Raw genomic sequence first — 27,809 nt, 5'->3', positions numbered from 1 at the left:
CTCTTTAGCGGGGCTTAAAGCCCTCCTCCCATGTTGAACATATGAAGCTGCCTTCTAATGAACCAGACCCTCGGTCCATCAAAGTCAGTATTGTCTACTCAGACCGGCAGCGGCTCTGCAGGGTCTCAGGCAGAGGTCTTTCACGTCACCTACTTGCCTCGTCCCTTTAACTTTAGAAACTAGGGACTTCTTAGTCGTTTATTGCTCATTAACAACGAAGTCATAAGCACATACACACGACACATAGCTGCCTAGAATGTATAAAAATACACGAAGTGTAAAAAGCTTATAATAAATTTATGCACGTTCAACAAAATCTCGGTCCCTTTAACTAGAGATGGCGGGGGATTGAACCTGGGACCTTCTGCATGCCGAGCAAATGTTCTACCCCTGAGCCTCCGGTCCTGATCGGAATCGGGCCTCGGCCTCGGAAGTGGCCCTTCACGCACGGGAGGTTTTGCCTTGGATTTGCCACTCTTTCGAAGCGCATTTTCCCCACCCAAATCCCCCAAAGTCAACAATGGGCGAAAACGCATGGTCGCTTTATCCTCCTTTAATCCCTGTTTCAGCCAGGATTCAGCCAGGATCGAATGCATGCGTTTCACCTAATGTGCATTCGATCCTGGCTAAAACAGGGATTAAAGGAGGATAAAGCGACCATGCGTTTTCGCCCTATAAGCCCCCGTGCAGACTTTTGAGAATTCGGACGGGGAAAATGCGCACCGAAAGAGCTGCAAATCCAAGGCAAAACCTCCCGTGCATAAAGGGGCCACTGGATTTTTAAAACGGGGACTTCCAGAAGGGTCTGGTTACCAATGGATGGGTGTCTGCTGCAGAGTCGAGCCACGTGTCTTGGCTTTGCGCGTCGGGGCGGCGCTGGATGAAACCGACAAGAGGCCAGGTGTGGCTTTGCGCGCTGGATGGAAGTGACAAGGGGACAGGTGCGGCTTTCCGCGCTCTCCGCCGCGCACCGAGGGGCGCGGGGCTCCCCATCCCACTTCCAAGCGTTGGCAGCCCCCAAAGCCGAAACACCCCCCCCCCGGGTTCGTCTCCCAATCTGCAGCCTAAGAGCGATCCGCTTTGCCGGGAGGGCGCAGCTGGGGTTCCGCGCCGGTCGCTTGCGCTCCCCCAGGGCGAAGCCTCTGCCTCCGCAGCGGGGGTGAAGATCGGGCCCTGGAAGACCGGGAGCCTCCGGGGATGGAGCCGTCCGACCAGCCGCAGAAGCCGTCGGGGGAAGGCGAGGGCGGGCGGGTCACGCTGATCCTGACCTTCGCTCTCCGCGGTGGGAGGCAGCGCGGCCCCTCCAGGGCGGCCCAAGTGCTCGAGGTACGGCCTGCTGCCCGCCTGAGGGGCAGCGCCTTTCATATATCTCGGGGTAGCAAGCCTGGGTTTGCCATCCCCGGTACCCTCAGCGTCCGGGAGCTCTTCTGGAGGGCCCCGGTCCCTTATTGGGACACGATTGCTGCAGTTCAGAACTCAAAAGATCACATCGGGGCCAAGCCAAGGGGAACACTTTGATGAGAAGAGCCCTCTTCCCTATGTGGGATGCCATGGTGCCTGGATATCATCTTCGCCTGGATATCAGCCAGTGCGATGTAGTGGTTAAGAGCAGCAGACTCTAGGTTTCATTCCCTGCTCCTTTACACAAAGCCAGCTGGGTGACCTTGGGCTAGTCACAATTCTCTCTGAACTCTCTCAGCCTCAGCCACCTCACAAGATGTCTGTTATGGGGGGAGGAAGGGAAGGAGATTGTAAGTCGGTTTGATTCTCCTTAAAAGGTACAGAAAGTCGGCATATAAAAACTAACTCTTTTTCTTCTTTGATCCTTATAACCCCCCCCCCTTAGTAAACATGATACTTTGTTTATTTGGGGATAGTCTTCATATTTGCAAAAGTGTCTTTTATTTGGTTCTGCTTTTCAGCACGTTCTCTTGAAGTATCATCAGCTTAATTTTTAACAGTGTGCAACATCTGTTCAACATATTTGGCATCCACTTTTTATTTTTATGAATGTGCATTATAATATTGGTATACGTTGTGGGTTGTTGTCTCAAAGCCAAACCCAAAAGCAAAAGCCATGCAATACTTTTTATTAGCACAGTACACTCTTTTGTGTTATGTTGGCAGGCCCTAATAAAAAGTATCGTATGGCTTTGGAGTTTGAATGTTGAATCTCTGATTTGACAATGTTGTGAATTATGAATTTTGTAGGCTGCTTATTCCAGATTATTGAGTGAGAGTGTCTCGTTGATATTTTATTGTTTTTAACTTTGGTTTTTGTCACTGTGCAGTGCTGTGAATAAAACAGCTGGAAAAGTGTGTGTGTGAATGTTTTGTTTTAAATATAGATTTAAATACACATTATTATTCCTTTATTTTTTGCTCAAGCCAGGCTAAAGCTGTATGAGCAATACTAGACAGATAGATATACATATGTTTGTATTTTACAGATGTTTGAAGCTGAAATCCATCACCTTGAGAGCAGAGCAGCCAAAACATCGGAGAATATGGCTGATGAGGACCTTGAATTTTTTGTGAAATGTGAAGTTCTGAGCTCTAAAGTCAGCAGCCTTGTGAATTCCTTAAAAAGAGTGGCAGAGAATGTGAAAACCAACAGAGAAGAAAAAGGTGTGCAATACATGGAAGTTCTGCTTTCCTCAGTGGATGAAAGTTTGCTGTTTAAAAAACCCTTGAAGATTTACACCCCCATTATCCCATATTAGGAGCCCCGTGGCGCAGAGTAGTAAGCTGCAGTACTGCAGTCCAAGCTCTGCTCACTACCTGAGTTCGATCCTGATGGAAGTTGGTTTCAGGTAGCTGGCTCAAGGTTGACTCAGCCTTCCATCTTTCCGAGGTCGAGGTCGGTACCCAGCCAGCTTGCTGCGGGTAAAGGGAAGATGACTGGGGAAGGCACTAGCAAACCACCCCATAAACAAAAGTCTGCCTAGGAAATGTCGGAATGTGACATCACCCCATGGGTCAGGAATGACCCAATGCTTGCACAGGGGACCTTTACCTTTACTTTTATCCCATATTACACACTAAAAGAGAAAATCAACTGCAAATTAGAAAATGCACTTGGAAATAAATATTCAGAGAAATCAAACAAATGGTAGCCTTTTAGAATGCAAAAAAAATGTAGTTCAAAGAATGAGAGAGTTGCTCCAGTGAACACTGTGCCTAACTATGGCCTTGCTTTTAGGGTGCAAGCCTAAGCAGGTCTACTCAGAAGTAAGCCCCATGTTATTCAATGGGGCTTACTCCCAGCAGGGAAGTGCTTTTAGGATTGCAGCTTTAGTCTGGAAAAGACAAAGGAGAACAAGGTGCAAGGGTGAGCGTTTATTTAGCTCTTCTAGATCCCTGTGCAATTTGCTTTGCCAGGGGATCTTCTACAGCAATTTATCAGCCTCCTGCTTGCTTTTAGTCTACCAACCTGGGGAACAGGTATCAACGAAGCCTTAGAGAGGCAGGTAGGTATGCAGGGCTGATTAATTATTTAATGAAATGTTGGAATCCTGGCTTTCAGACAAAAAAAGTCCAAAGTATCTCACAATCAAATTTAAAAAAAAAATTAAGATCTCACCAAGAAACAAGGTACAAAGAAGATGAAGACCTGTAGCTTTAGGTATCAACTGTCACAACCCAGTTAGCAGCAAACAGCTGCCCTGGGGCCAGTTCAAGATATTTGCAGTCCCAAGCAAGATGCACTCATTGCTTTCTCCTGTGCTGCTGACTGGATCCAAGCTGAGCCCCTGTAGCATTGCCACAGGAGCTAGACTTGAACCTGGACCCATTCCTTCCTGTGCCTCCAAATGCCACGACCTAGTGAGCCCCTCAGATACATCCTAGTGCCACCCTATGCAGTCACATACCTGCCTTGGCTAAAGAACTGGACCTCCTGCTGCTGCCTGAAGGACTCTTCTGATGCCAAATACTCTGTAGAATCAAAGAGCCTTTGCTGGGCATCTGAAGGGCAACAAAGTTGGGGAAGAGTGACCTTGGCTGGACAGTGAGTTCTATAGCTTTAGTGCCATTGCTGAGAAGGCCCTATTCCGAAGGCCAATGCAGGCCCTCCATTTGTGCCGCAAACTCCCAATGCCTGTGTCATTTGTGGCACACGTGCTCTAGACTGGACACCACTGTGCTAAAACCAATCAGATCCAGTGAGTGCAATTGGCATGCAGAAAGAGGCTTCTGAACTCATGCCTTCTGAACTGTCTCGCTATATGTGGGGAGGTACACACAAAAAGACACATCTGACATTCGATGTGATTCTTGAGTAACTACAGACAACCCACATACCAAAGAGTTTCTGTCTAGACATTAGGAAGAATTTTCTAACAGTTGCAGTGGTTCCTCAGTGGAACAGGCTTCCTCTGGAGGTGGTGAGCTCTCCTTCCCTGGAGGTTTTTAAGCAGAGGATCGATGGCCATCTGTCAGCAATGCTGATTCTATGGCCTTAGGCAGATGATGAGAGGGAGGGCATCTTGGACATCTTCTGGACATGGAGTAGGGGTCACTGGAGTGGGGGGAGGTAGTTGTGAATTTCCTGCATTGTGCAGGGGGGTTGGACTAGATGACACTGGTGGTCCCTTCCAACTCTATGATTCTATTCAATGATTCTATATCATTCACACACATCTCAGCAGCCAAAGCAGAGAACAGGCAGCCTCTGCTCTTCTTACGACTCTCTGTAGCAAGACCTGTGGCTACAATCCAGAAAATAACACTGATAATCAAGCATATAAATTGCCAGCTAAACCCAGATGAACTGCATGTTTTTATAGATGGCCTTATGGATTACTGGTTTACAATATGTTTTATCTCTTCAGGAGGGCTGTGCTGGGGACCCTGTCTCTATGTGTTTCTTCCTCCTAACTCATAAATATAATTATCTCTGTGCGGGGCACATGGAACTGTGGGTTGTAAGCATTGGCTGTTTGTGTTTGCCTCTACAGTCAGTGGTTCACTCATTGCTTTAAGTTATATTGTGTGCTGATAACATAACTCCTGGATTCAGTTTTGTGAATAACTTGAACATGGAATGAATGAATGAATGAATGAATGAATGAATGAATGCTGATGATCCCCTATATACTGAGAAGTTACTGACTAGGCTTGAAGGAACAGCAGTGTAAAGTATTTGACATATAAGGCCTTTGCATGTATGGTCTGACATTTCAGGCCACCCGAAATGAGCAGCAGCTCCTTCTCCTGTGCAGTCCTCACTCAACAAACATGTGCCATGTACTCACAGTCTGTTCTCCAACAGCCTTGTGGTTTCCGAAAAAGATACGAGACCTTGACAACTGCCATCATCTGATCGCCAGATATGACCCGGATTTGGATCATGAGCATCCGGTGAGTTATGAAGGCACTTTCCAAACTGTTTCGGTCTGAACGCAATTCAGCTCATATCAAGTACCATGCAAATAATCATCTATAATTAAGCCTTTTTAATGTTGTGATCCTATTGAGGCCAGTTGTTTCACTGTACTTTTCCCATGAAGCCTCTATTTGTTGTTTCCCCTGTTAAGTATGGTAGGAGGGCCTTGTGCCTTTTAATGGGGGTTGTTTGGACCCCTTCAGCCATTGTAGTTTGGGGAGAGTGGCTGAAGTGGGTGTCAGGATCAGGCGTCTGTCCCTAGCATCCCATAAGCAAACTCATCCAGACAGGTAGATCTGAAGCAGTAAGACTTTATTAGGAGCCAAAAGACAGATTAAAGAACTGACTACCTCAGGTAGGTAAGGCTGGTAATGTCTGAACACAGGCAAGTTACATGCTTAAGACACTATGGACAGAAAAGGTAAACATTGCTAGGCAACCCTGAGATAAGCGGTTCCCAGGAAGACAGACTAAACATTACTGGAGCTGCAGAAAACAGGATGAGAGAAACTACACAGACGTTCAGAGGCATGAGAACCAAGGACTTGACGCGTAGCCAGAACCTGGCCTAACTCATGTCAAGAGCCTTACAAAGTGGCCATTTTCTCCAGGTGGACTGATCTCTATCATCTGGAGATCAGTTGTAATAGCAGGAGAACTCCAGCTAGTACCTGGAGGTTGGCAACCCAAGTTGGGCCTCATCCTGGGCAGTAATGGCAGCTCACCACACTACCAGATACAGCCCCCTCCACTAACAAAATGTAAATTGTACACTCCTCAAAGCAGACCCTCCCTTCCTTGTTCTCTTAGCTTATGTTATTCTGTAAAACCCTCACATACTTTGATGGCCCTGTATATATCAATTAAAGAACTGATTACAATAATAATGTAACAGCAACAGATAGGGAACTGAAACAAATCCACATGCCTGCTGGCTTTCATCACTTTCAACTAGTCAGTTTTGTGAATACTTCCGCCACGTTCTGAGAGAAGCCACTGTGCCTTCGTCCCACTCACGTGCCAGAGATTCTGACAGGCATCATGAAATCCAACCTCAAACTCTAAAAACACCCAGAATGTAAACTAAATTTTTAAAAATACACATGCTGAATTTGAAAACTCAAATCTCATTTTCACAGCCTTACTAAGACTTTGGATTGAGTTTTGTGGCCAGATATTGGGTTGAATATTTTTTTCTGATTTCAGGGATTTGCTGATCCAGAATACAGGAAGCGGAGAGCCTTCATTGCTGACTTGGCCTTTAACTTTCGACAGTAAGAGCAGCAGGTGGACTAGGGCGTTAAAACGGCATCACTGTGGCAGTTTACCAAAGGACGGAGTTGCTCACCTGTTCTTTTCTGCACTTCAGTACTATTAGCTTAGATGTGTTGGTGGGTTAGATGGTACAATGGCATGTTAGGGTGTTATCTGACCCTATAAAACTTCTGGCTCCTGCCTGGTACCTCAGTTTGGATAAAAATGGAATAGCTTAGTTTCTTGCTAGCTCACACACCCAGTCCTTCTGCTTGCCTAGTTTTTTCTCCGGGCCACCAGTAGCCCAAAGGACACTTCCTAGATCCCTCCTTAGCATGTTGTCTGCGGCGTGTAAATATATTTCAATCCAATATGCTCTCTGTTCTTTTACAGGGGTGATCCTTTACCAAGAGTTGAGTACACTGCCCAAGAAACCGCTACATGGTGAGAGTACGATTTTGCATTATGGCCCGTCAGCCCGTCAGCCCTGAAAGCAGCAGGAAAGCTATGTTCCTGTACTCATCTAGCACTTATGCTTTAAAAAGGGCACATCTATTTTGAAAATGGCACGTCATAGCTGTGCATCACCTGGGTTGGTTGTGCAATGAACCCAATCAGTGTAAAACCAACCCATGCATTTTGTAAAACACATTAACCAGGGATTGTAGACTGTTGTCATTATACCTGAGAAATGTGTGGGTTGCAAAAACTGGGCTTCCCCCATTCCAGAGGCATCATACAGGGCCGGCATGGGCATTTCTTCATCTGTGAGTACCTATATCTTTGGCCAAGTACCTATCTGTATCTGAGTGTACCTTTATAGGTGAGTACCTATATAGTACCTATACCTGTGAGTACCTATACCTGTGAGTACCTATATACCTGTGAATACCTATATAGGTACTCAAGTATCTGTGAGTACCTATATCTCTGGCCAAGACAGCAGCACGTTAAAGGCACCCAACCTTTGGCTTGAAAGTAGGGTTGCTAGGTCCCCCCTCTCCATCAAAGGGAGTTTGGGGGGCGGTCACATGCACAACGCGATCACATCACTTCTGGGTTTACCCCTGGAAGTGCCGCATCACCATGGTCGCTTTAGCACTCAAATCCCCTGTAGTTTTGGCTCATTCTGTTGTAAGCGTAGACCAGAACTGAATACCTTCACTTCAGCGCTTCCCTTCATGCCATCGTCCTTGGAGGTCAGCCCCCCCCCCATCCTCAATCATCAGTCAAACAGCATTTCTTCTTTATTTCTGCTTTCCTAGCTAGAAGAGTAAATTGTTGCTTCTAAGGGAGGACCTCTTTATTTATTTATTAAAACAATCCTGTGCCCCGTTTCCACCCAACAGAGCCCAAAACCTTTACACCGAGCTTTGAAAAATGTATATTACGAACGAACGAATACAAAAGCCTTTAATAGCATTAAAAAGGTATATTATAAAAACGTTTAAAAACAACAATTAAACGCATAAACAATTAAACACATAGCAAAGAGGGTCAGGGAGGGAATGCCAAACGAAACAGATAAGTCTTCATCTAATGATGGAAGACAATGATTGAGTGGGACAGACAAAGGGCCCTGGGGAGGGAATTCCATAATTTTGGTGCCAAGGCCAAGAGGGCTGTTTCCACTCATCTATCCTCAGATGGTGAAGGCACTCAAAGAAAGGCTCCTGAAGATGACTGGAGGTTGAGTAGGTTCATGTGTAAGTAGGTGGTCCTTGTGTGTGTGTGTGTGTGTGTGTGTGTGTAAAGTGCCGTCAAGCTAGTACCTGGAGGTTGGCAACCCTAACGCCACTGCAGGGGATGCTCCTTCCCTGGTCATGCAAGGGTCTCCTGTCTTGTTCTCCTGACCTTTTCCTGACTGCTTGGTGGAAGAGGTCCAAGGCCCATGCGATTTAGACATCACCAACAATAGCCACTGTTGGAAGCCTGCATCTTTGTTTCTCAGCCCACAGCTTTGAAAACTACATCCATGCTTGCTAAACCTCGATATTTATCTAAAACAGCCATTGTGGGATGCTGGCTATCACCCTTCCTAGCAACACTTCGGCAGCAAAAGAAATAAGAAACACAATACTCAAACAGGAAAAGATCATTTGTCTTGGTCAGCATTTCCAAGAATGAGCTCAGTTTTCATAAAACAGTGTTTACAAATGTGTTAGAACCCCAGAGCTGAAGTTTTTTAAAAAAACCAACCCAAAACAAAACTACTTTCCATAAGGCTCTCTGCCATTGCATGATTACTTGTTTTCTTTCCAAGAGCAAAATAGGTGGGTCCTTTTTAAAAAGAGAGAGAACGAAAAACTCTTTCTAACACAATAGTTATAAAATGCAAAACGGAGGTCAAATAATTCCTGAAATGTGTATAGGCACACTATTCATGATTTGCGATATTTAGGATCTGTTCTGAAGTCTGGATCTGACTTTTAAAAATGATTTTGTGAAAGGACTAAGCTAGGGGTGTCGAACGTATTTGTTACGAGGGCCAGATACGACATAAATCTCAGTTGGTCATGCTGGGCCATGCCTCGCCAGCCCAGAATGGGGATAGGGTGGGGGTGGCTGCCTCGGCTGGCAAGCCCACAGTGAGCTCACCAGCCCAGATCAGGACTGGGGGGCGGTGGCTGCCTCGGCTCACGGGTAGGGTTGGCAGGCCCCTGGCGGGAGATTTTTGGGATGGAGCCTGAGGAGGGTGGGGTTTGGGGAGGGGAGGGACTTCAATGCCATAGAGTTAGGGTTGCCAGGTCCTACCTCTCCTCCGGCGGGAGACTTTTAAGGCACATCTCGGGATTGCACGGCAACGCGTGGACGTGCCGACGTGTATGCGCGTCACTTCCTGTTTACAACCGGAAGTCCCACCTCACAAGAGGCCTTATGCCACTCAAACTCTTAGTTTGAGTGCCATAAGGCCCCTCGCAAGGCGGGATTTCCGGTTGTAAATAGGAAGTGACCTGTAGCGGCATGTGCGTCATGTTTGCCCGCCGACCGTCAGCTGGTTGGGGGGCAAAGGGGCATTTGCTGGTGGTTTGCCTGCCACCACTGGGCACTTGGCAACCCTACACAGAGTCCAATTGCCAAAGTGGCCATTTTCTCCAGGTGAACTGATCTCTGTCAGCTGGAAATCAGTTGTAATAGCAGGAGATCTCCAGCTAGTACCTGGCAACCGTACTCACGGGCTGAGAAGAGCTCTCAAGGGGCCAGCTCCAACCCCTGGGCCTTATGGTTGACACCTCTTGACTAATAGGGTTACCAACCTCCGGGTGGTGGCTGGAGAGCTCCTGCTATTACAACTGATCTCTAGATAGGGTTGCCAATTTCCAGGTACTAGCTGGAGATCTCCTGCTATTACAACTGATCTCCAGGTGATATAGATCAATTCACCTGGAGAAAATGGCTGCTTTGGCAATTGGACTCTATGGCATTGAAGTCCTTCCTTCCCCAAACCCCTCCCTCCTCAGGCTCTACCCAAAAACCTCCCGGTGGTGGAGAGGAGGGACCTGGCAGCCCTATTGATTAAGCTCTTCCAGTGAATGAAACTTAGATTGTTGAGCATACTTACATTGTGAGTTGAGTACACGATGGCATCCCATAGATTTTTCACTTTAGTAACAGACGTACGAAGGACTTACAAGCATGTCAAGTGGAATTGTAATTGTTAAGCCCATTCGTTAACCCAACCAAAGTACTCACTGGAGTCTTTTGGTTCTGTGGCATAGAAGTTATGTATGAGGTGGGCACTCTGCAAAGAAGCTGTCTATTTCTTGGCTTGTTTAGTGATTGAAAATCTTTTGCTTATGATTCAGATGTCTTTTTTCTTCAGCCTTTTGTTTGTGTGATTCATTCCCCAGCCATATGAATCCACACAGTGTTCCAGAGTACATGGCCAGAGCTTTGCATCTTAGGGAGGTTTATTCTTGGATCTGAGCATTCTGGCTTGCTTCACACTCTTCGAACTGGAGTTCAGTTCAAGATGCTCTTGGATGAAGGATGGTTTTGGCTGACCTGTGCTTTATAAAATGGGTTGTTTACTGATGTTTGCCACGGTGAATCACAAAATGTCAGTCACGACTTTCCACTGTACATGGAAATACAAACATTTCCCTTTCATATTTTATGCACTGGGTTGCCAGCTCTGGGTTGCGAAATACCTGGAGATTTTGGGAGTGAAGCCTGAGGAGGGCAGGGCTTGATGAAGGGAGGGACTGCCATAGAGTCCACCTTCCAAAGTGGCCATTTTCTCCAGGTGAACTGATCTCTGTCGCTGGAGATTAGTTGTAATCCCAGGAGATCTCCAGCCACCACCTGGAGGTTGGCAACCCTATTTATGTAGTATACAAAGGGGGGGGGAACATATTGCTGCCTAACATATGAAGCAACCCTGTTTTTTTCATTGTGGGAAAGATGTCACCAAGATGAAAATCTTCATTATTTTTTATATATGGTTTCTAATGTGTACTTTTAATAACGTGTGTGGTCTTAGCTAATGTTCTATAGCTGTTCTACAAGATTTTTTAGTGTAAAATTGGTACCTTATAAAATATTATTTGACCTTCTAGTAAAAGTTGTTTGGACAATTAATTCAATCCTGGCCAGGGACGCAAGACATTCTAGAAAGGAATTCACCTAGTCTCACTGGAATGCTGTAAGCTTCCTTCAGAAATCCTTCTTTATTGCACTTCAGAAAGAACTTCCAAATTAACCCCCAAATTTTGTTTTTGGTGCAAATTGGTTGTCAATTTGGTTGCCAATTGTCATTTGTGGCGGAGATAAATACGTGTACCGTACAAGTACACTAATCAATGAGAGTATGGATTGGCCCTAGTCCCTTGCCAAAGATGGATTTGTTGCCACAAAATGTGAGAAATGGCCCTAAACCTGCCATTGTCCCATCCTCATTATTAGGATATTCATAAAGAAATATGGCTACATGGTAACTTGGTCTGAAGAATGGACTCCGCTTTCCAGCTTCATTAATTTCATTTTGTTTTTTGGGTTTCTTTGCCATCAAATCCCCATTTGATTGCAAAATGCAGTTTTCAAGGCGAGAGACATTCAGAGGTGGTTTGCCGTTGCCGGTCTCCACATCATGACCGTGGTATTCCTTGGTGGTCTCTCATCCAAATACTCACCAGGGCCAACCCTGCTTAGCTTCTGAGATCTGATGAGATTGAGCTAGCCTGGGCCATCCAGGTCAGGACATAAACTCATATTACACCGTGTTCCTTAATTTCAAAGAAATCATTCAACCCCCCCTTCCCTTTTTCCAGATTTTCATACTCCACAAACTTTTACCACATATAAAATGGTTGCACTCAATGGGGGTAGATTTGTAGCACTTAAAAAAAAAAAAAAATCCTACTAAATCTTCTCCCCCCAATTGAAAAATTAATACTTATTAAGGGAAGAAGAACAGTTAGTTTTTATACCCACTTTTCTCTTCCTTTATGAAGTTTCAAAGCAGCTTACAATTGTTTTCCCTTCCCCTCCCCACAACAGGCACCTTGTGAAGTAGGTGGGGCTAAGAGAGTTTGGAGAGAACTGACTAGCCCCAGCAGGCTTCATGTGGAGGAGTGGGAGTTAAACCTGGTTCTCCAGATTAGAGTCCATCACTCATAACCACTACACCATGCTGGCTCTCATACGGGTGATATGTCATTTAAATGATGCTCTTCCCAGAGAGGTCAATTAAAAGATGCTGTTCCTATGGAGGACAATTGCCAGCTAACAACTGTTCTTGCTTTCAGGAGAGAGATCTATGAGAAGCTGAGAAGTCTTTACCCTACCCACGCTTGTAAGCAATACCTGGATGGCTTTCATCAGCTTGAAAAATACTGTGGATACAGAGCAGGTTCCATTCCTCAGCTGCAAGCTGTCTCTGCATTTTTAAAAGGCAAGCTTGCATGGCAACTTGGCATTTTCGTTCTGCATAGTCCCATGTGGCTGGTAGATGCCACTCAATGGTGTTTTCATATGAACTACCAGCTTGAGCTCTTTCCATTCTATTTCCCAGACAAATTATTCTCCATATGCTCTGGAATGAGTCAGACCTTAGTTAGGGGGCCCTGGACTCTGGCCCAGTAGAGGAAAGGTGAAGTAGGAAACTCAAGGTGGAGATGGATTTATGCTTTTTACAGCTACCAAATGGGGAGGAAAATAAAGCCAAGTGAAGTGTTTCCCATTATGGCATCTCCATGCTGGGAATTTGTTCATCTTTTGTCTGTAATGGACAGAGTCTCTATCCATAAAGAAAGGTGGCGGTCTTATGCAGGAACAATTCTCCTTTAAGCACCCGGAATCTAAAGTCTAAAGAGCCCTATCACATCAATGAATGGAAATGGTCCAGTGTGTAAAGGACTTGCAAACATTGTGTAGCTAGCTGTCTCTAAGCATTACTTTGGGTAGCCAAAGACTGAAGCAAGGAATGGGAACAAAGTACTCTTCAGCTTTTTCTGTTGTTGTTGTTGTTGAAATACATTGACTGGTTTTGACATGAAAAGTTCCCCCAAATGTGCAAAAATATAATGTGCTTTCCCAAAAAATTAAATGGGGAAAAAGAGAGGAGGGGTGTGTTTGTATACCTAAGTGAGTTCTAGTTGAAAGCGAGAATAATCATAGCCAGAGTATAAACAATTGTATTGTAGCTCTGTTTGGAGGCCAAGAGTGGCCTGTGGACATTTGTTCCTATAGGTTCCTTTAGGGCAATTAGTGATGACTTCTCTTTCAACTCTCTCTGGGCTTCCAGAAGTGGTGGAGCAGTCTGTCCAACAAGCCCTGTCTCACCTCCAATTCTTTATTGCAGTTCTGTTTTTATTGGAGAGCTATAAATCACAAGTACAATTTTTACAAGTTACTCCTTTACAAATGCCTCCGCAACTCCCCCCCCCCCACAAAACTCTTGGAATGTCCAGACTTAAGAATTAGAGGGCTGCTGTTGTTGGGTTTTTTTTAACCATAAGTATTATACAATTTTGTTCCTTGCTATTTAACCTGGTGGTGATTGGAACAGACTGATAGCTTTAAAAAGTGATGTGATGTGTGTTTGGGGTGGGGGGAGATAAGAATCCAAATAACTAACATGGTAGGAAACTATCACTCCAATTGTCCTTTGCAATACTATGAATGTGCAAAATCCCTGCCAAACCACAAATATTGGAAGCTATAATCAATCAGCAATTATTAATGACAACAGTGAAAGGTAGGGTCTACTTTAAAATCGATTCATTTTCCAAGACACTGATGATACAGTTACATTTGGTAGCAGAGCAAAGAAATATGCCTATGCAGCAGCACCATCAGTGGTAAGGGACAGCATGCATGCGTGAAACCCAATCGTGCTAGCATGCCACCACTCAGGGATCACTGATGAGCTCTTTGGCAAGATCTCGATATGGTCGTCAATAAATCAGTGGCAAGGTCCTGCATGGTGATCTGGCTGTGTACTGAAGTTGAAGGAGTTCACGCATCCCCAATTGGCATGTATCCTACCATTCCACTGAACAAAGTTTGAAGCCTTCCTCAGGCCAAAGGAGCCTTCCTCCAACTTCTTCCTTCCATGAAAGAGCCACCTAAGCTGGATGAAGGCTTCCTAGGCTGGAGAACTTCCTTCAGCCAAAGGCAGAATGCATGCCATTGCCAAGTTTCTGGCAGCCAGCAGATTGTCTGTTATGCACAACATGTATCTCAAACAACTTATTGATTACTCTTTTGACTGTGGGTATACTTCTTACATTCATGCACAGAGAATAACAATGTCAGGATGAGTATTACAGATCATTCAAGGGTCATATCCATTCTGTTCCCAGATTGTACAGTTCTGTTTATTTCTCTTCCAGAAAGAACAGGCTTTCAGTTGAGACCAGCTGCAGGGCTTCTCTCTGCTCGCGATTTCCTTGCTGGCCTGGCATTTCGTGTCTTTCAGAGCACACAGTACATTAGACATTCATCTTCCCCAATGCATTCTCCAGAACCGTGAGTAGTAGTGGGGTGATAATGTAACATTTACATCTTGTATTTTAGCCTGCTTTTCCAGGCAAAAATTGACTCCTTGAAAAGCATACAGCAGTACAAATGCACAATTACTACATACAGTAATAAAAAATGAAATACAATGAAATGGTTTTGGGGGGTGGTCACAATAGGGTCTGAGTCAAGGAATGGTTGAAAGGTGTCTGGCTGCGACCTTCTCTGTCTCAGGCCTTGCTGATGGTAACTGGAAGGTGGGAGGAGGTGGGCTATCAACTAGACTTTGCTTTTCAGCAAGTGGCCAGTGGGGTCTATATGCCAGCAGAAAAAGGCTCTAGGAAGTCTTCAAGAGTATTCTAAAATTTATCATTTGCTTAGTTTTAGCTGTCACTATCAATCATTTTTGACAGGTTCACACAACACCTTTCTCTGGCCACACAAGAATGTCTATGACCTGTTGTTTTCCAGTCTATTACATCCTGCTAGCCTTACATAAAAATCCCAAACATAGCACTTGAATGCCAAATTTCCTAATTGAACAAAATAGTCACTTGATTTGAGTGGCCTTTGTTGACATTTCATTGTGATGGAAAGCAATAGTTTGGTAGCATTAGGGGGATTTATGACCCCTAGACAAGGATGACCATTGAGTGAGTCAAGTATATGATATGCTTTTATTTCTCTCCTACCTCAGGTAGGTAGTGCTGACTTTGAACATGTTGAGAACTGACCTGTAGGCTCTACACTTCTTTTGAGTTAGGGCTGCATCTCTTCATTGCAATCCTCTAGCCAACATTTGAAAGGATGATGAATGAATGAATAAATGAACGAACGAATGAACAAGCTCCTGTTGTTTGGTGTGGTTGTCAAGTTGCAGGAAACAAGGCAACTGGAGGGTTTCCTCAACTGATTCCTTTTCTGGCCCTGTCATCCACCACCACTTGCCACAATGAGCATGTAATTAGTACCAGCTATAATGTGCAGGGTGTAGCAAATGGCAAAGGAGAGATGACAACAAGATCTGGAGAGGGCCAGGAGTGAGACCTCATGGTTGCTTTGTCTTCTGTTGCTCTGGTGGATTTAAACATGTGTCCACATTCTCCAGAACACAATAGGGCAATCACAATTTGCCATTAAAAAAAAAACGCTTCATGATGTTTTAAAACATTATTTGTTTTCACAGTGATTGCTGTCATGAACTCCTGGGCCATGTTCCCATGTTAGCTGACAAGGAATTTGCGCAGTTCTCACAGGTAATGTCCCTATCCTTGCATTAACTCTTCACTATTTGTGTGTGTGCAAAGTGCTGTCAAGTTGAGCAGACTTATGGCAACCCCAGCAAGGGGCTTTCAAGGCAAGTGAGAAGCAGAGGTGGTTTGCCATTGCCTTCCTTTGCAGAGTCTTCCTTGGTGGTCTCCCTTCCAAGTACTGACCCTGCTTAGCTTCTGAGATTTGACAAGATTGGGCTACTCCATGCCACCTTCCCTCCCTTTAAAGTATCTGCTTGGCATGCAGAAGGTCCCAGGTTCAATCCCCTGGCATCTTCAGTTAAAGGGACCAGGCAAGTAGGTGATGTGAAAGACCTCCTCCTGAGACCCTGGAGAGCCGCTGCCGGTCTGAGCAGACAATACTGACTTTGATGGACCAAGGGTCTGATTCAATAGAAGGCAGCTTTATGTGTTCATGTGTTATGTGTATGTGCCTCTGCCCTGGGGGACCCAAAAGATACTCCCAGATTCCTGGGATTTCCAAACAAACATGCCCTTACTGGTACTATTTAAAACCAGTGCCGTTTAATTTGTTCGTAAACGATTTGGAATTGGAAATGAACTGTAGTGACCAAGTTGGTGGATATTACCAAATGATTCATAATGGTAAAAAATGAGGCAGATTGTGAAGACCTATAAGGAGGATCTGTCTAAGTGAGTGGGCAACAACTTGGCAACTGAAGTTCAGTGCAGGTAAATGTATGGTGATGCATACGGGAACAAAAAAAATGCTAACTTTAAATATATACTGATCATGTCTGAACTGTCTGAGACCAAGACTAGAACAGATCTTGGGGTTCTAGTGGAAACCTCAATGAAAATATCAACTCAGTGTGCAGTAGCCATGATAAAGGCAATCTCCATGCTGGGGATTGTTAGGAAAGGGGTTGAAAATAAAAGTCAATGTTGTAATACCCTTATATTGAACTGTGGTGCAGACCCATTTGGAACATTATGTGCCGTTCTGATTTTTATTTTATTTCTTATCGTCAAGTCACAGCTGACCTCTGGAGACCCCAAAGGGTTTTCAAGGCAAGAGACACCCAAAGGTGGTTTGCCATTGCCTGCCCCTGCATCACAACCCTGGTATTCCTTGGAGGTTGCCCATCCAAATACTGACCCTGCTTAGCTTCTGAAATCTGGCAAGCCTGGGGCTATCCAGGTCAGGGCAGTTCTGCTTACGGTATCTAAAAAAAAACATTGAAGAGCTGGGGAAAGTATAGTAGAGGGCAACCAAGATGATCAAGTTGGGGCACCTTTCTCATAAGACAAGGCTAAAATGTCTGAGACTTTTCTGTTTAGAAAAAGATGAATGAGGGGAGGCATGATAGAAATTTATAAAATTATGCTTGGGGTGTAGAAAGGGTATATAGAGAGCTTTTTCTCCCATAATACTAGATCTCAGGGCCACCCAATGAAGAGTTAGTTGTAATGATGGTGCCTTTTTGCAACAACCTTTTCTCTGAAACTTAAGTTCATTCCTATTGGTACTCTGGTGGGTTGCACCACTGAGAACCAGTGGTATGGATGAAGATGTGGCAGCTGATAAATGCACAGTTGCTTCCTCTTCCCTCCATTCTCAGATGCTGCCACAGGTAGGCTGGGACATAGGTCCAAAACAGGGCAAATATTATTCTGTGTTAGGATGAGAACTGCTTTAAGAGTGGACCAATCTGGTCCCCATCTGCCCTGATGTTGCCAATTGTTCCAATCACATGGGTGGGGACCAGCAAAGCCTACAGTATTTCCTTTTAGAAAGAATATATTTAACTTCCATACATTCCTTTCCTTTGCTAAACAGTAATCCAGATAAGAAGTAGGGTTTTGTATTTTACATTGTTAACTTACATGAGATAATAAATGAAACTGGGGTGGGGGGAAGATTAAAGGTAAACAAGTCCATGTAGATGTTTACTCTGGACCTCACCCATAGAATTCATTTATGTGACAGGGCTATATGTTCATGCAGACAAATGTGCTGAAGATACTCAGGGGGTGAATATCCACAATAACTAAATAGACCCACCATGTTCAGATTGGTATACTTCTGAATATCAAGCAACAGGGTACAGCTGTAGGGATCCTGAAGACATCTGGCTAGTCAGTGTTGGAAACAGGATGCTGGATTAGATGGTTCCTTAGCCGGGAACCAGTAGGGCTCTTCTTTTGGTCATCTGACCCTCTTATACCTGCTCAACCTCCTTGTATCACCTGGTTGCCTACTTTAGGAGATTGGACTGGCTTCTCTTGGAGCAACTGATGCAGATATAGAAAAACTGTCAACAGTAAGTATACTTTACAATAATTCAGGGAAGCTACACCAGAAGTGCAGACCTAAGCAGAGTTACCCCCTTCTGTGCTCATTGACTTCAGGGGATTTAGCAGGGGGTAACTCTGCTTAGGATTGCATTGACAGTGCTCCAAAGGCAAGTTTTTCAAAGCAATCTGAGGTGTTCCTCCACAAAGTGCTCAATGTTTTCCAAAGCGACAAGGATGGCCCACGATGTTTTTGGAATTTGTACTTTAAATGGATGTGCATTCGGGTAATCAAAACCCAAATAAAACATGAACCATTTGTTACTGCAGCGGACACCACTAATGCAAATTGAATAACAGCATTAATATTCCTAACTCTGGCCATTATTCAGGCACTTGGTTGCCTGGCATGTTGAAGAAGATCAGAGGGAAGGGGAGAGAGTAACTCAGCAATCTTATAACTAACAGGTATATTTACCAATCAGAATAATTGCCTGAAGATGTTGCCACAGAAGACAATTCTGCCGATAAGTCAGGTTTCCCAAAGGATTGCTTAAACCAGGGATGGGGAACCTCAGGCCCCCGGGCCATAAACAGCCCACGAGGACATTTCCAGTGGCCCCCGGGAGCTCCAGGGCCCTTCCATTGAAACGCAGACCAGCATGGCTCTCCCCGAAACTGTTCCGGAAGCCGCAGCGTGCAAGAACGCTGCAGCACCCTTTAAACCTCCTCTCGCCGCCTGTCAGCTGTTGGGCGGCGAGGGAGGGGGGAAGAGGAAGAAGCCAGCCACGGGCGTGGCCTGTGTGAGGCACAAAGGTGCTGTGTTGGCTCTCTTCCCTGCTGTCCCCCTCGAAGGCCTCCGCCAGCGGCAGCAGCACCGAGCCCAGCTGCGGCCTGGAGCTAGACTTTTGGGAGCTGCCTGAGGGGAACGAGGAGGAGGAAGGCGGCAAGGAGGAGCTGCTGCTGGAGCCTGGAGGCCCGTCCTCATTGCCGCTGGTTTCACCACCCCCGCTGTCATGCCCCGGGTTGGCCTCAGTGCCTCTGCCACTGGTGGAGGCCTTCGAGGGGGGCAGCAGGGAAGAGCGCCAACACAACGCTTTCTCCCCCCCACCTCCGAGCGTGCGCGCGTCAGCAGGGCTGAAGCTTCCCGCCTCGCACACACGCGGCGAGCTTCTTCCTCTTCCCTCCCCCACTCTTCCTTCCTTCCTTCCATCCTTCCTCCCTTTCATCCTTTCTTCCCCAGTTCCTTCCTTCTCTTTCCTTTCCCATTTCCTTCCTTCCTCTATCTTTCTCTCTGTCCCTCCCCCTTCCTTCCTTCCTTCCTTCCTTCCTTCCTTCCTTCCTTCCTTCCTTCCTTCCTTCCTTCCTTCCTTCCTTCCTTCCTTCCTTCCTTCCCCAGTTCCTTCGTTCTCTTTCCTTTCCCAGTTCCTTCCTTCCTTCCTTTCGCCATCCCTCCCCCCTCCCTTCCTCTACTAGGGTTGCCAACCCTAGCATCTCCCCCCCCCCCCGCCGAGAGATCTAAACCTGCTATGGCCCCCGAATGATGTTATAAATATGCAAATGGCCCTTGGCAGGAAAAAGGTTCCCCACCCCTGGCTTAAACCAATCACATTGCTGTCTCATTGGCTTGTGGGAAGTGAGCTTTACTTCGGTTTTAGATAAACCAAATGGCTGTCACTTGCTATTCTTTTCCTCCATAGAAAGACTTCCTGGTTAGAAGGGTTGTAGAATCTGACCCATATTTTTTTTACTTATATCCAGTCCCATCTCAATATCCATAGAATTTATACTTTTTAATAGAAAAATCACAATCCATTTTTCAGTTCTGAATTAAGGCATAAGCTATAGTCAAAACATAAACTCTGCACTGCCAATGTTATACTTATTTTATTTATTTATTATTTCATATGACTGTCACAAGGACTTTGGGTCAGAAGTGCTTCTGGAGTTCTCTGCTAGTAACACAGTTCTCAGGCACAGCGGGGCCTAATTTGAATCAGGACTGTGGTGTTCAAGAAGAAAGGGCTTTGGCCTCCCCACCGCCACCATGCCATTTTCTGGACCTGAGATGGGCCCTGGAAGCCTCAATTTGCCCCACTGGCATTTTCTCCAGGTGAACCCATCTCTATCGGCTGGAAATCAGTTGTAATAGCATAGGGTTGCCAGGTGCCCGCTGGTGGCGGGCAAACCCCTGGTAAAGTGCTCCTCTGCCGGCCGACCAGCTGAGGATTGGTGGGCAATCCATGCAACCGGCAACACGTCACTTCCGGTTCACATCCAGAAGTGCAGCATTGCAAAGGGCGGGTTCCACTCAAACTCCCAGTTTGAGTGGCAAAGGCCTGTTGCAATGCAGCACTTCCGGGTGTCAAATGCATTACAAGGGGCCGTTTTACACTCAAACTGGGAGTTTGAGTGGAAACCAGCCCTTTGCAATGCAGCACTTTCGGATGTGAGCCGGAAGTGATGAAGCACTTCCGGGCGCACGTGACCCCCCCCCCCCACCTCCACTCTAAAAACCTCCCACCGAAGAAGAAGAGGGACCTGGTAAGCCTATAATAGCAGGAGATCTCCGGCTAGTACCTGGAAGTTGGCAACCCTACCCACTGGGAAAACTTACATGTAGTCATCAGTACATGTAAATTTCCCAGACAGGAAAATAATGGCTCCCTGAGGGCGTTTCAGGTCAGGAAATTGTGTGTGTGTATGTGGGGGGGGGGACTGATGCCTCTTCTTCTCATTTACCATAGTCCCAACCCAGATTGGCCTCATGGGGGCCTGGGAATTTAATTCCCAGCTAAGAACTCCCGGAATACGTCTATAGAAAGCCATTGTAATGTGTGAACCAGCTTTTAAATGGCTTCTAGAGGTTTAGCCAAATTCAGGGAAGATAGGCCAATTACTGGCATGGCTGAATAAAACTTCCATGTTCAGAAGCAGCCCCCCCCCCCCCCGAATGCCAGCTACTGGGGGAAAGGGTAGGGAAGAAAGGCTGTTTTAATTGCCCCACTTGTAAACTTCTTTGTGGCATCTGGTTGGTCATGACAACAAACAGGATGCTGAATGAGCTCTGACACTGCAGGGTTCATCTTGTGTTCTTATATGTTTCTCAGCTCTACTGGTTTACTGTTGAATTTGGCCTCTGCAAACAAAATGGATCCATCAGAGCCTATGGAGCAGGTCTCCTTTCCTCTTATGGGGAGCTGGTGGTAAGTGAAGAGCGTTCATCAGTCTCCGGCGTCTGGCTTTTTAGAAACAGTTATGGTAAACGTCGTGATGTGATGTCACCCCATGGGTCAGTGATGACCCGGGGCTTGCACAGGGGACTACCTTTGCCTTTATCGCCTAGAGGTACGTGGGTATCCTAAGCATTTTGTATTAGACAAATTTACTCACTGTGCTCACTAGAGGGCAGCACAGAGCCTCCTAGGCACGCAGTTTCAAATGAAACTCCCCACTAAATTTCTGCTTGAGAGTGAAGGCACCAAGTCATCCACAAGCTGTAATAAAATAATAGTTAAGGATATTGAAAACACTACTGATTATTGCTTATTCTGAATTTGTTCACCCTGGTCACAGTCACCGTGCTCTGAATGTTTGTTTGGATCAGAAATGATATCTCCCCAGTTCCTAATCCCAGCCAGTTTGTACAGAGAAGGAAATCCCTTGCCTTGCTTTGAATCCTGAGGTTTATACTGCTGCTATCCATTGTGGGATGCTGTGTCACCCCAACCTTATAGTCTATAGTTTCCTTTTTGGCCTGTGCCCCTCACATGTCCCTCCCCTATGAGGCTGCTCACTGAGATGGTCTTTAACCCCCCTGCTCAGAATGCCTCTCCCTTCCAAAGTGAGCCGGCTGGCTACAACTTGGGCAGGGTGCCGTCCCTCTGGGATTTCCTACTCACACCCATTCACCTTGTGCCCTATGTAGTTGTGGTTAAGAGCGAGGTTTGGAGTGGCGGACTCTGATCTGGAGAACTGGGTTTGATTCCCCACTCCTCCACATGAAGCCTGCTGGGTGACCTTGGGCTTGCCACAGCTCTCTTAGAGCTCTCTCAGCCCCACCTACCTCACAGGGTGTCTGTTGTGGGGAGGGGAAGGTGATTGTAAGCTGGTTTGATTCTCCCTTAAAAGGTAGAGAAAGTCAGCATATAAAAATCAACTCTTCCTCTTCTCCTTCTAGTGTCACACAAAATATTTTTAAAAACCTCTTTGCCCAGGCTTTTACTTGAAGAACATGTTTTATTTTTTAAATATTGCACTTTCCTCTTCCTTAATACACTGGCCCTTTAAATGTGATTAGATCATGATTTTTTTTAATGTATCGTGCTGCTAATTATTTATTTTTTAATAGTCTTATGCTACTGTCAGTTTCAAGTGGCTTTTACAAGCTACCATTAACTGGCTTTTAAGGAAATTGCTGTTGTTTTGTTTCTCCTCTGTTGCTGTTATAGTTCTTATGATTATTCCAGATATTTACTATTGTATTGTCGAAGGCTTTCACGGTCAGAGTTCATCGGTTCTTGTAGGTTATCCTGGCTGTGTAACCGTGGTCTTGGCATTTTCTTTCCTGACGTTTCGAGAGACACTGTCCTTCAGTGTTACTCCTCTGAAGATGCCGGCCACAGCTGCTGGTGAAATGTCAGGAAAGAAAATACCAAGACCACGGTCACACAGCCCGGATAACCTACAAGAACCAATTTACTATTGTGTTTGTAGATACTGAACGATATCTAGCCGCACATTTCATAGACTTATTTATCTAAGTGCCACTCAGTTGCAACTGATTTATGGCGACCCCAGCAAGGGGCTGTCAAGGCAAGTGAGAAGCTGAGGCGGTTTGCCATTGCCTTCCTCTGCCGAGCCTGCCCTGGGTGGTCTGGTCTCCCAACCAAGTACTGACCCTGCTTAGCTTCTGAGATCTGACAAGATTGGGCTGTACCGTGCTGCCTTCCCTCCCTTCAGAGCAGGATTGTAGGGTTGCCAAACTCCAGGTACTGAAACAGGCTGATAACAATATGTAATGACAAAAGTATACTGAATGTAACAATGTGCTACCAAGCCAATTGCATATATACAACAAAGTATTTCCCAGTTCTGGGTATATAATAATGTGCTAACAAGCCAATTGTATATGTACAACAAAGTATTTCTCAGACCTGGTACAGTAACAATCAATCAGAGGTCGATGTCTTCAAGTGAAGAAGGGTAGAAAGGGATACGATCGTTTCAATTCTTCCTCAGTCCTGTTTATATATTGATTTCAAAATGTATTCATTTCAATACAAGCTTCTGTAGCTTCAAAATTCTCATAGACTTTTAAGCATCACCCTTTTAGGGACAAAATTGCAACCATGTGTATTTTTAGCTTATCTATTCCAACATCAGGATATCCATTGAAACAAGGTTGCACAGACAAATTTACAGTTTCCACTTTCCCAAATGGGATACAAGTTGTAGCTTGGGCAGAGGTGTTGATTTTTGATTGCTTAACCTCCAGGTACTAGCAGGAGATCTCCTGCTATTACAACTGATCTCCAGCCAATAGAGATCAATTCACCTGGAGAAAATGGCCGCTTTGGCAATTGGACTCTATGGCATTGAAGTCCCTCCCCTCCCAAACCCCGCCCTCCTCAGCCCCCCCCCAAATCTCCCCCCCCCCCCGGTGGCAAAGAGGAACCTGGCAACCCTATAGGGTTGAGCCACCTACAATTGCAAGTTCTGCTTTAAAATTATATGTTAAGCCATCAATATTGAGTGTGCAGCATTTTGTTCAGTATTTGTTTTTGTATTTGCCTCTTGAGGGCAAACCTCAGTCCTTTTTCTCAACAACCATCAGGCCTAGAAACTGTCTTTCAAAATAGGAGACAAGATCTACACGACCAAGCCTGAATCTGTAATGACACTTTGCCTGTTGGCCAACCCCGTGTTTTCTGAGCTATGGGGATTTACCCAAGGCACTTAGCGTTGCATTGTAAATTTTACTGTAATGTCAGCTGTTCTACATTATGTAAAATGAATTTTATGTTAACACCCAGGCTGGAGTCTAGCCTATGTACAGTAAAATGTAATGGCCCATACTTTACTGTTGGCAGACGCCACTGGGTTGCAAGCTTCGTTTGCAGAAAAACAAGGCTCCTCCGAGCTGTGCTGGGCTAAATCAGGTCATCTGACCGTTTCTGAGCAACATTAGCCACAGCAAAGAGTGAAGGCTTCTGCTTGAAAACTGTGCCTGAGATCCTCCAACCTTTCAACTGGCTTGAAACATAATATTGCTACATATTTCTAATACATCTGGTTTGGATTTCAAAAGTATTCTCAAAGGGATAGCTTGCATTCTATACACTGCTAACCAAGAAGCCAGAGTTCTATTTACTTACATTTTATATCGCTTATTTTTCTTTTCTTTTTCACCCACTGAAGCAGAAAGAGTCAAGACAGCCTCCCCACCCACCCCCAGTAGTTGTTATAACATCTTTGGGAGGAATGACATGGTTAGAAATATGCAGCATTGGGGAGAAAATATGGCCAAGCCAAAAGAACCTGACCTCGGAAACAGCTGAAATAATGCTGGTTATCAGGTCATGCATCTGAAGGTGGGGAAAATGTCCATCTTTGGTAGGGGGCCAAGCCTCCCGTCAACATCACATCCCAGCCAGTGTGGTGTAGTGGTTAAGAGCAGTGACTTGGAGTGGTGGACTCTGATCTGGAGAACCGGGTTTGTTTCCCTTTTCCTCCACATAAGCGGAGGAGGCTAATCTGGTGAACTGGATTTGTTTTCCCCCTCCCTCACATGAAGCCAGCTGGGTGACCTTAGGCTAGTCACACACTCTCAGCCCCACCTACCTCACAGGGTGTCTGTTGTGGGGAGATGAAGGGAAGGTGATTGTAAGCAGTTTGATTCTTCCTTAAGTGGTAGAGAAAGTCGGCATATAAAAACCAACCTTCTTCCTCCTCTTCCTTCTCCTCCTCCTCCTTCTACTGTGTGATCCCCCTGAATCGTCATTGGTGATTGCATGGATGGAGCTCCCTCACTGCTTTCCCTCCACGGGTGCTACCGTAGTACAAATCTCAACGCAAGTTGATGGCTGGGTGTCGTTGACCCCTCTGCCCATAACCGTCGCTGTTCTTGTTCTTTACTAGTATGCTTTATCGAAGAAGCCAGAATACAAACCTTTCGATCCAGAAGTGATGGCGGTCCAGCCTTACCAGGACCAGACGTTCCAGCCTGTCTACTTTGTAGCAGAACATTTTGAAGATGCAAAGTCTCAGCTACAGTGAGTGTAACAGTGAAAACCTATTCAGAGAGATTTACAGTGCGATCCTAAGCAGTATTGTAGCCTTCTCAGTCAATTGAAGTTGATTGCTTAGAATTGCACTGACAATTGTATCATCAAACAATGGTGGTATGGCCTGTAGAACTTCACTGTTGGATTAGGTTGTATATGGCCAGATGGGGATAAGGATGGTAGACACAGACACCCCCCCCACCCAGTATTCCCCACAATGGCCTGATGTTCTGCCCTGGTTTTTTTGCCATCAAATCACACCTGACTTATGGCGACCCTGTAGAGTTTTCAACGCAAGAGATGTTCTGAGGTAGTTTGCCTGCCACTGTATCACACCCTTGCTATTCCCTGGAGGTCTCCCATCTAAGTATTTGCCAGGGTCCAGGCTGAGAGTGTGTGACTGGCCCACAGGCACCCAGCAAGTTTCCATGGCAGAGTGGGGATTCGAACCTGCAATTCCCAGATCCTAGTCCGGCACTATAACCACTGTACCACATTGGCTCTCTGTTGTGCCCTAGATGTGCATCTATATATGTGCACCAATGGTGAGGGAAGAAAGGACTCTGAGCCTTAAGATGCTCCCACTCTGAGAAGGATAATCCCCTTGGTCAGCTGTTACTGGGTAAATTGTAAGGACAGCTCTATCATGCAACAGTGTGCTTCTGGAAAAGCAGTTTTAAAATATTATCATAACATTGCGGGGGGTGGGGGTGGTTTCTCTTCAAGGCCTAATGATTGCTTACACTCTGAAAAAAATTGCACCATATCTTTTTTTTCCCCTCAATAGAAAATATGCTCTTCAGATCCAGAAACCTTTCTCTCTTCGTTATGATCCCTTCACTGCCAGCATAGACGTTCTTGATTTGCCACAAAAAGTAAAGGAAATCCTCTCTTACTTGAAAGATGAACTGAAAAATCTCTGTCAGGCTTTTGACAAGCTTTCGTGAATTAGATACATATAAAGCACCGCTAAGTGTGAAGTTCAAGTCCATAATGTATAACATACTATTAAATCCAAAGGAAATTTAGTTTTAGTTCCAGATATTCAGAATAATTCCTAATATTCAAAGTCAAAGCAGGCTAAGCTACTTGTGAAGAGGAGGGAAGCAAAACCTAATTCCTTAGAAAGCTTGGCCTGCTTTCTTAAGAAACTGAAACATTCCCTAGGCAGCCTGGCACCAAGGGTGATGGGACAAAGAGCTGAGTGTCCCCTGACCAGTGTTGCCAAGGGAGGGGGAATTGGGGAGGGGCAGCAAAGACTGTGAGTAATGTCTGTCTGCACTTATGAAAATCCTGAAGCAGGCACAGAGACCAGAAAGTACTTTCTGATCGGTCTTTTTAAACCGAAAGATGAGCATAGCTGCGTATATAATTCTCCTCCAATCCTCTGACCATTTGCTCTGCATGCTGAAATAGGCTTTTCTGTGTCCCTTTTGACATTTGACTCCCTTTCTACCTCTTAGTGTACATTACAAATAAAATAGATTAACTAGATTGTAGATTTATAGAGAAATTTTAGATTAAGTTTAGGCCCCTTTGCGGTTATGTCAAGCATAAGGATTGTTAGATACAGATAGAGAGATTTTGATAATAAATTTCGTCTCTCTGTGTATTTGGTCTGTGTTCTGCTGTTATCATAATCAGATACCGTTGTTTTTGGGGGAGACTTTGGCAACAGTATGAAACACCTGCATGGTAGAGGAAGTTGGCACATGGGAAAGGCTGCAGGAACATTGCCGAGCTTCCCTGAAGTGCCCTTTGAGTAAGAAAGAATGGCACACTCCAGTCAACAGTACAGAGTATGCCATGCTTCAGGCTGCTACCCCTCCTGCTGTCTCCCTCTCCTTTCCCCAACTGCTACACCAAGGCTGTGTTCACCCACTCAATTGTGCTGTACAGGACTGAGCAAAAGTAAGATCTAGATGATTTTAAACACTACAAAATATACAGATTTTTTGATAGAGGGCGAGTCTCCGGGGTGCTAACGACAGGTCTGTCTTTCTCTTCTTGCCGCACATACCCATTTACCCACCTAACAGCTGGGTAGATTCCTTGTCTTCTCAACATAGTCAAAATGATTTAATGTGGTTCTTCAACTATTCTTGCAAATGAATGTCTGCCAGTGTATACATTTCATCTGAAAACCGAGCCACAATTGACTTTGTACATATGGTGAATTCCAAGGTTCAAAGGTATGTCAGAATTGTTAACTTTACGCAGTGGTTAAGATAATCATTTCCCTCTTTTGTGCCTGATTTAAAAAAATACCACATTTTCATCTCTGTATTCCTGGAGATGGTGTGAAAAAAAGACAACCAGATTTTCTGTCAGCTCTTCTCTCCTTTAAAAAAAATGATTTCTTTAACTTTGGGATTAAAGCAAGTGGTATTAATT

At 45.2% G+C, this 27,809-nt stretch overlaps 1 protein-coding gene across 1 annotated transcript; it reads left to right on the top strand.

Annotated features, from left to right (window-relative positions):
- The first annotated feature begins 819 nt into the window (after nt 1-819).
- Nucleotides 820-26,362, top strand: LOC130474873 (tyrosine 3-monooxygenase-like). Its single transcript, XM_056846567.1, has 13 exons — nt 820-901; nt 1,133-1,326; nt 2,451-2,628; nt 5,273-5,361; nt 6,593-6,660; nt 7,034-7,084; nt 12,388-12,533; nt 14,476-14,611; nt 15,789-15,858; nt 18,102-18,158; nt 21,240-21,335; nt 25,270-25,403; nt 26,203-26,362. The coding sequence occupies exons 1-13, from the start codon at nt 820-822 to the stop codon at nt 26,360-26,362; spliced, it is 1,461 nt and encodes a 486-aa protein (XP_056702545.1).
- The last annotated feature ends 1,447 nt before the right edge of the window (nt 26,363-27,809 follow it).

The sequence above is a fragment of the Euleptes europaea genome, chromosome 3 (genome assembly GCF_029931775.1).
Source record: "Euleptes europaea isolate rEulEur1 chromosome 3, rEulEur1.hap1, whole genome shotgun sequence".
NCBI classification, from domain to species: Eukaryota; Metazoa; Chordata; class Lepidosauria; order Squamata; family Sphaerodactylidae; genus Euleptes; species Euleptes europaea.
Note: the sequence above shows the minus strand (reverse complement) of the source record. Positions and strands in the feature narration are given on the sequence as shown.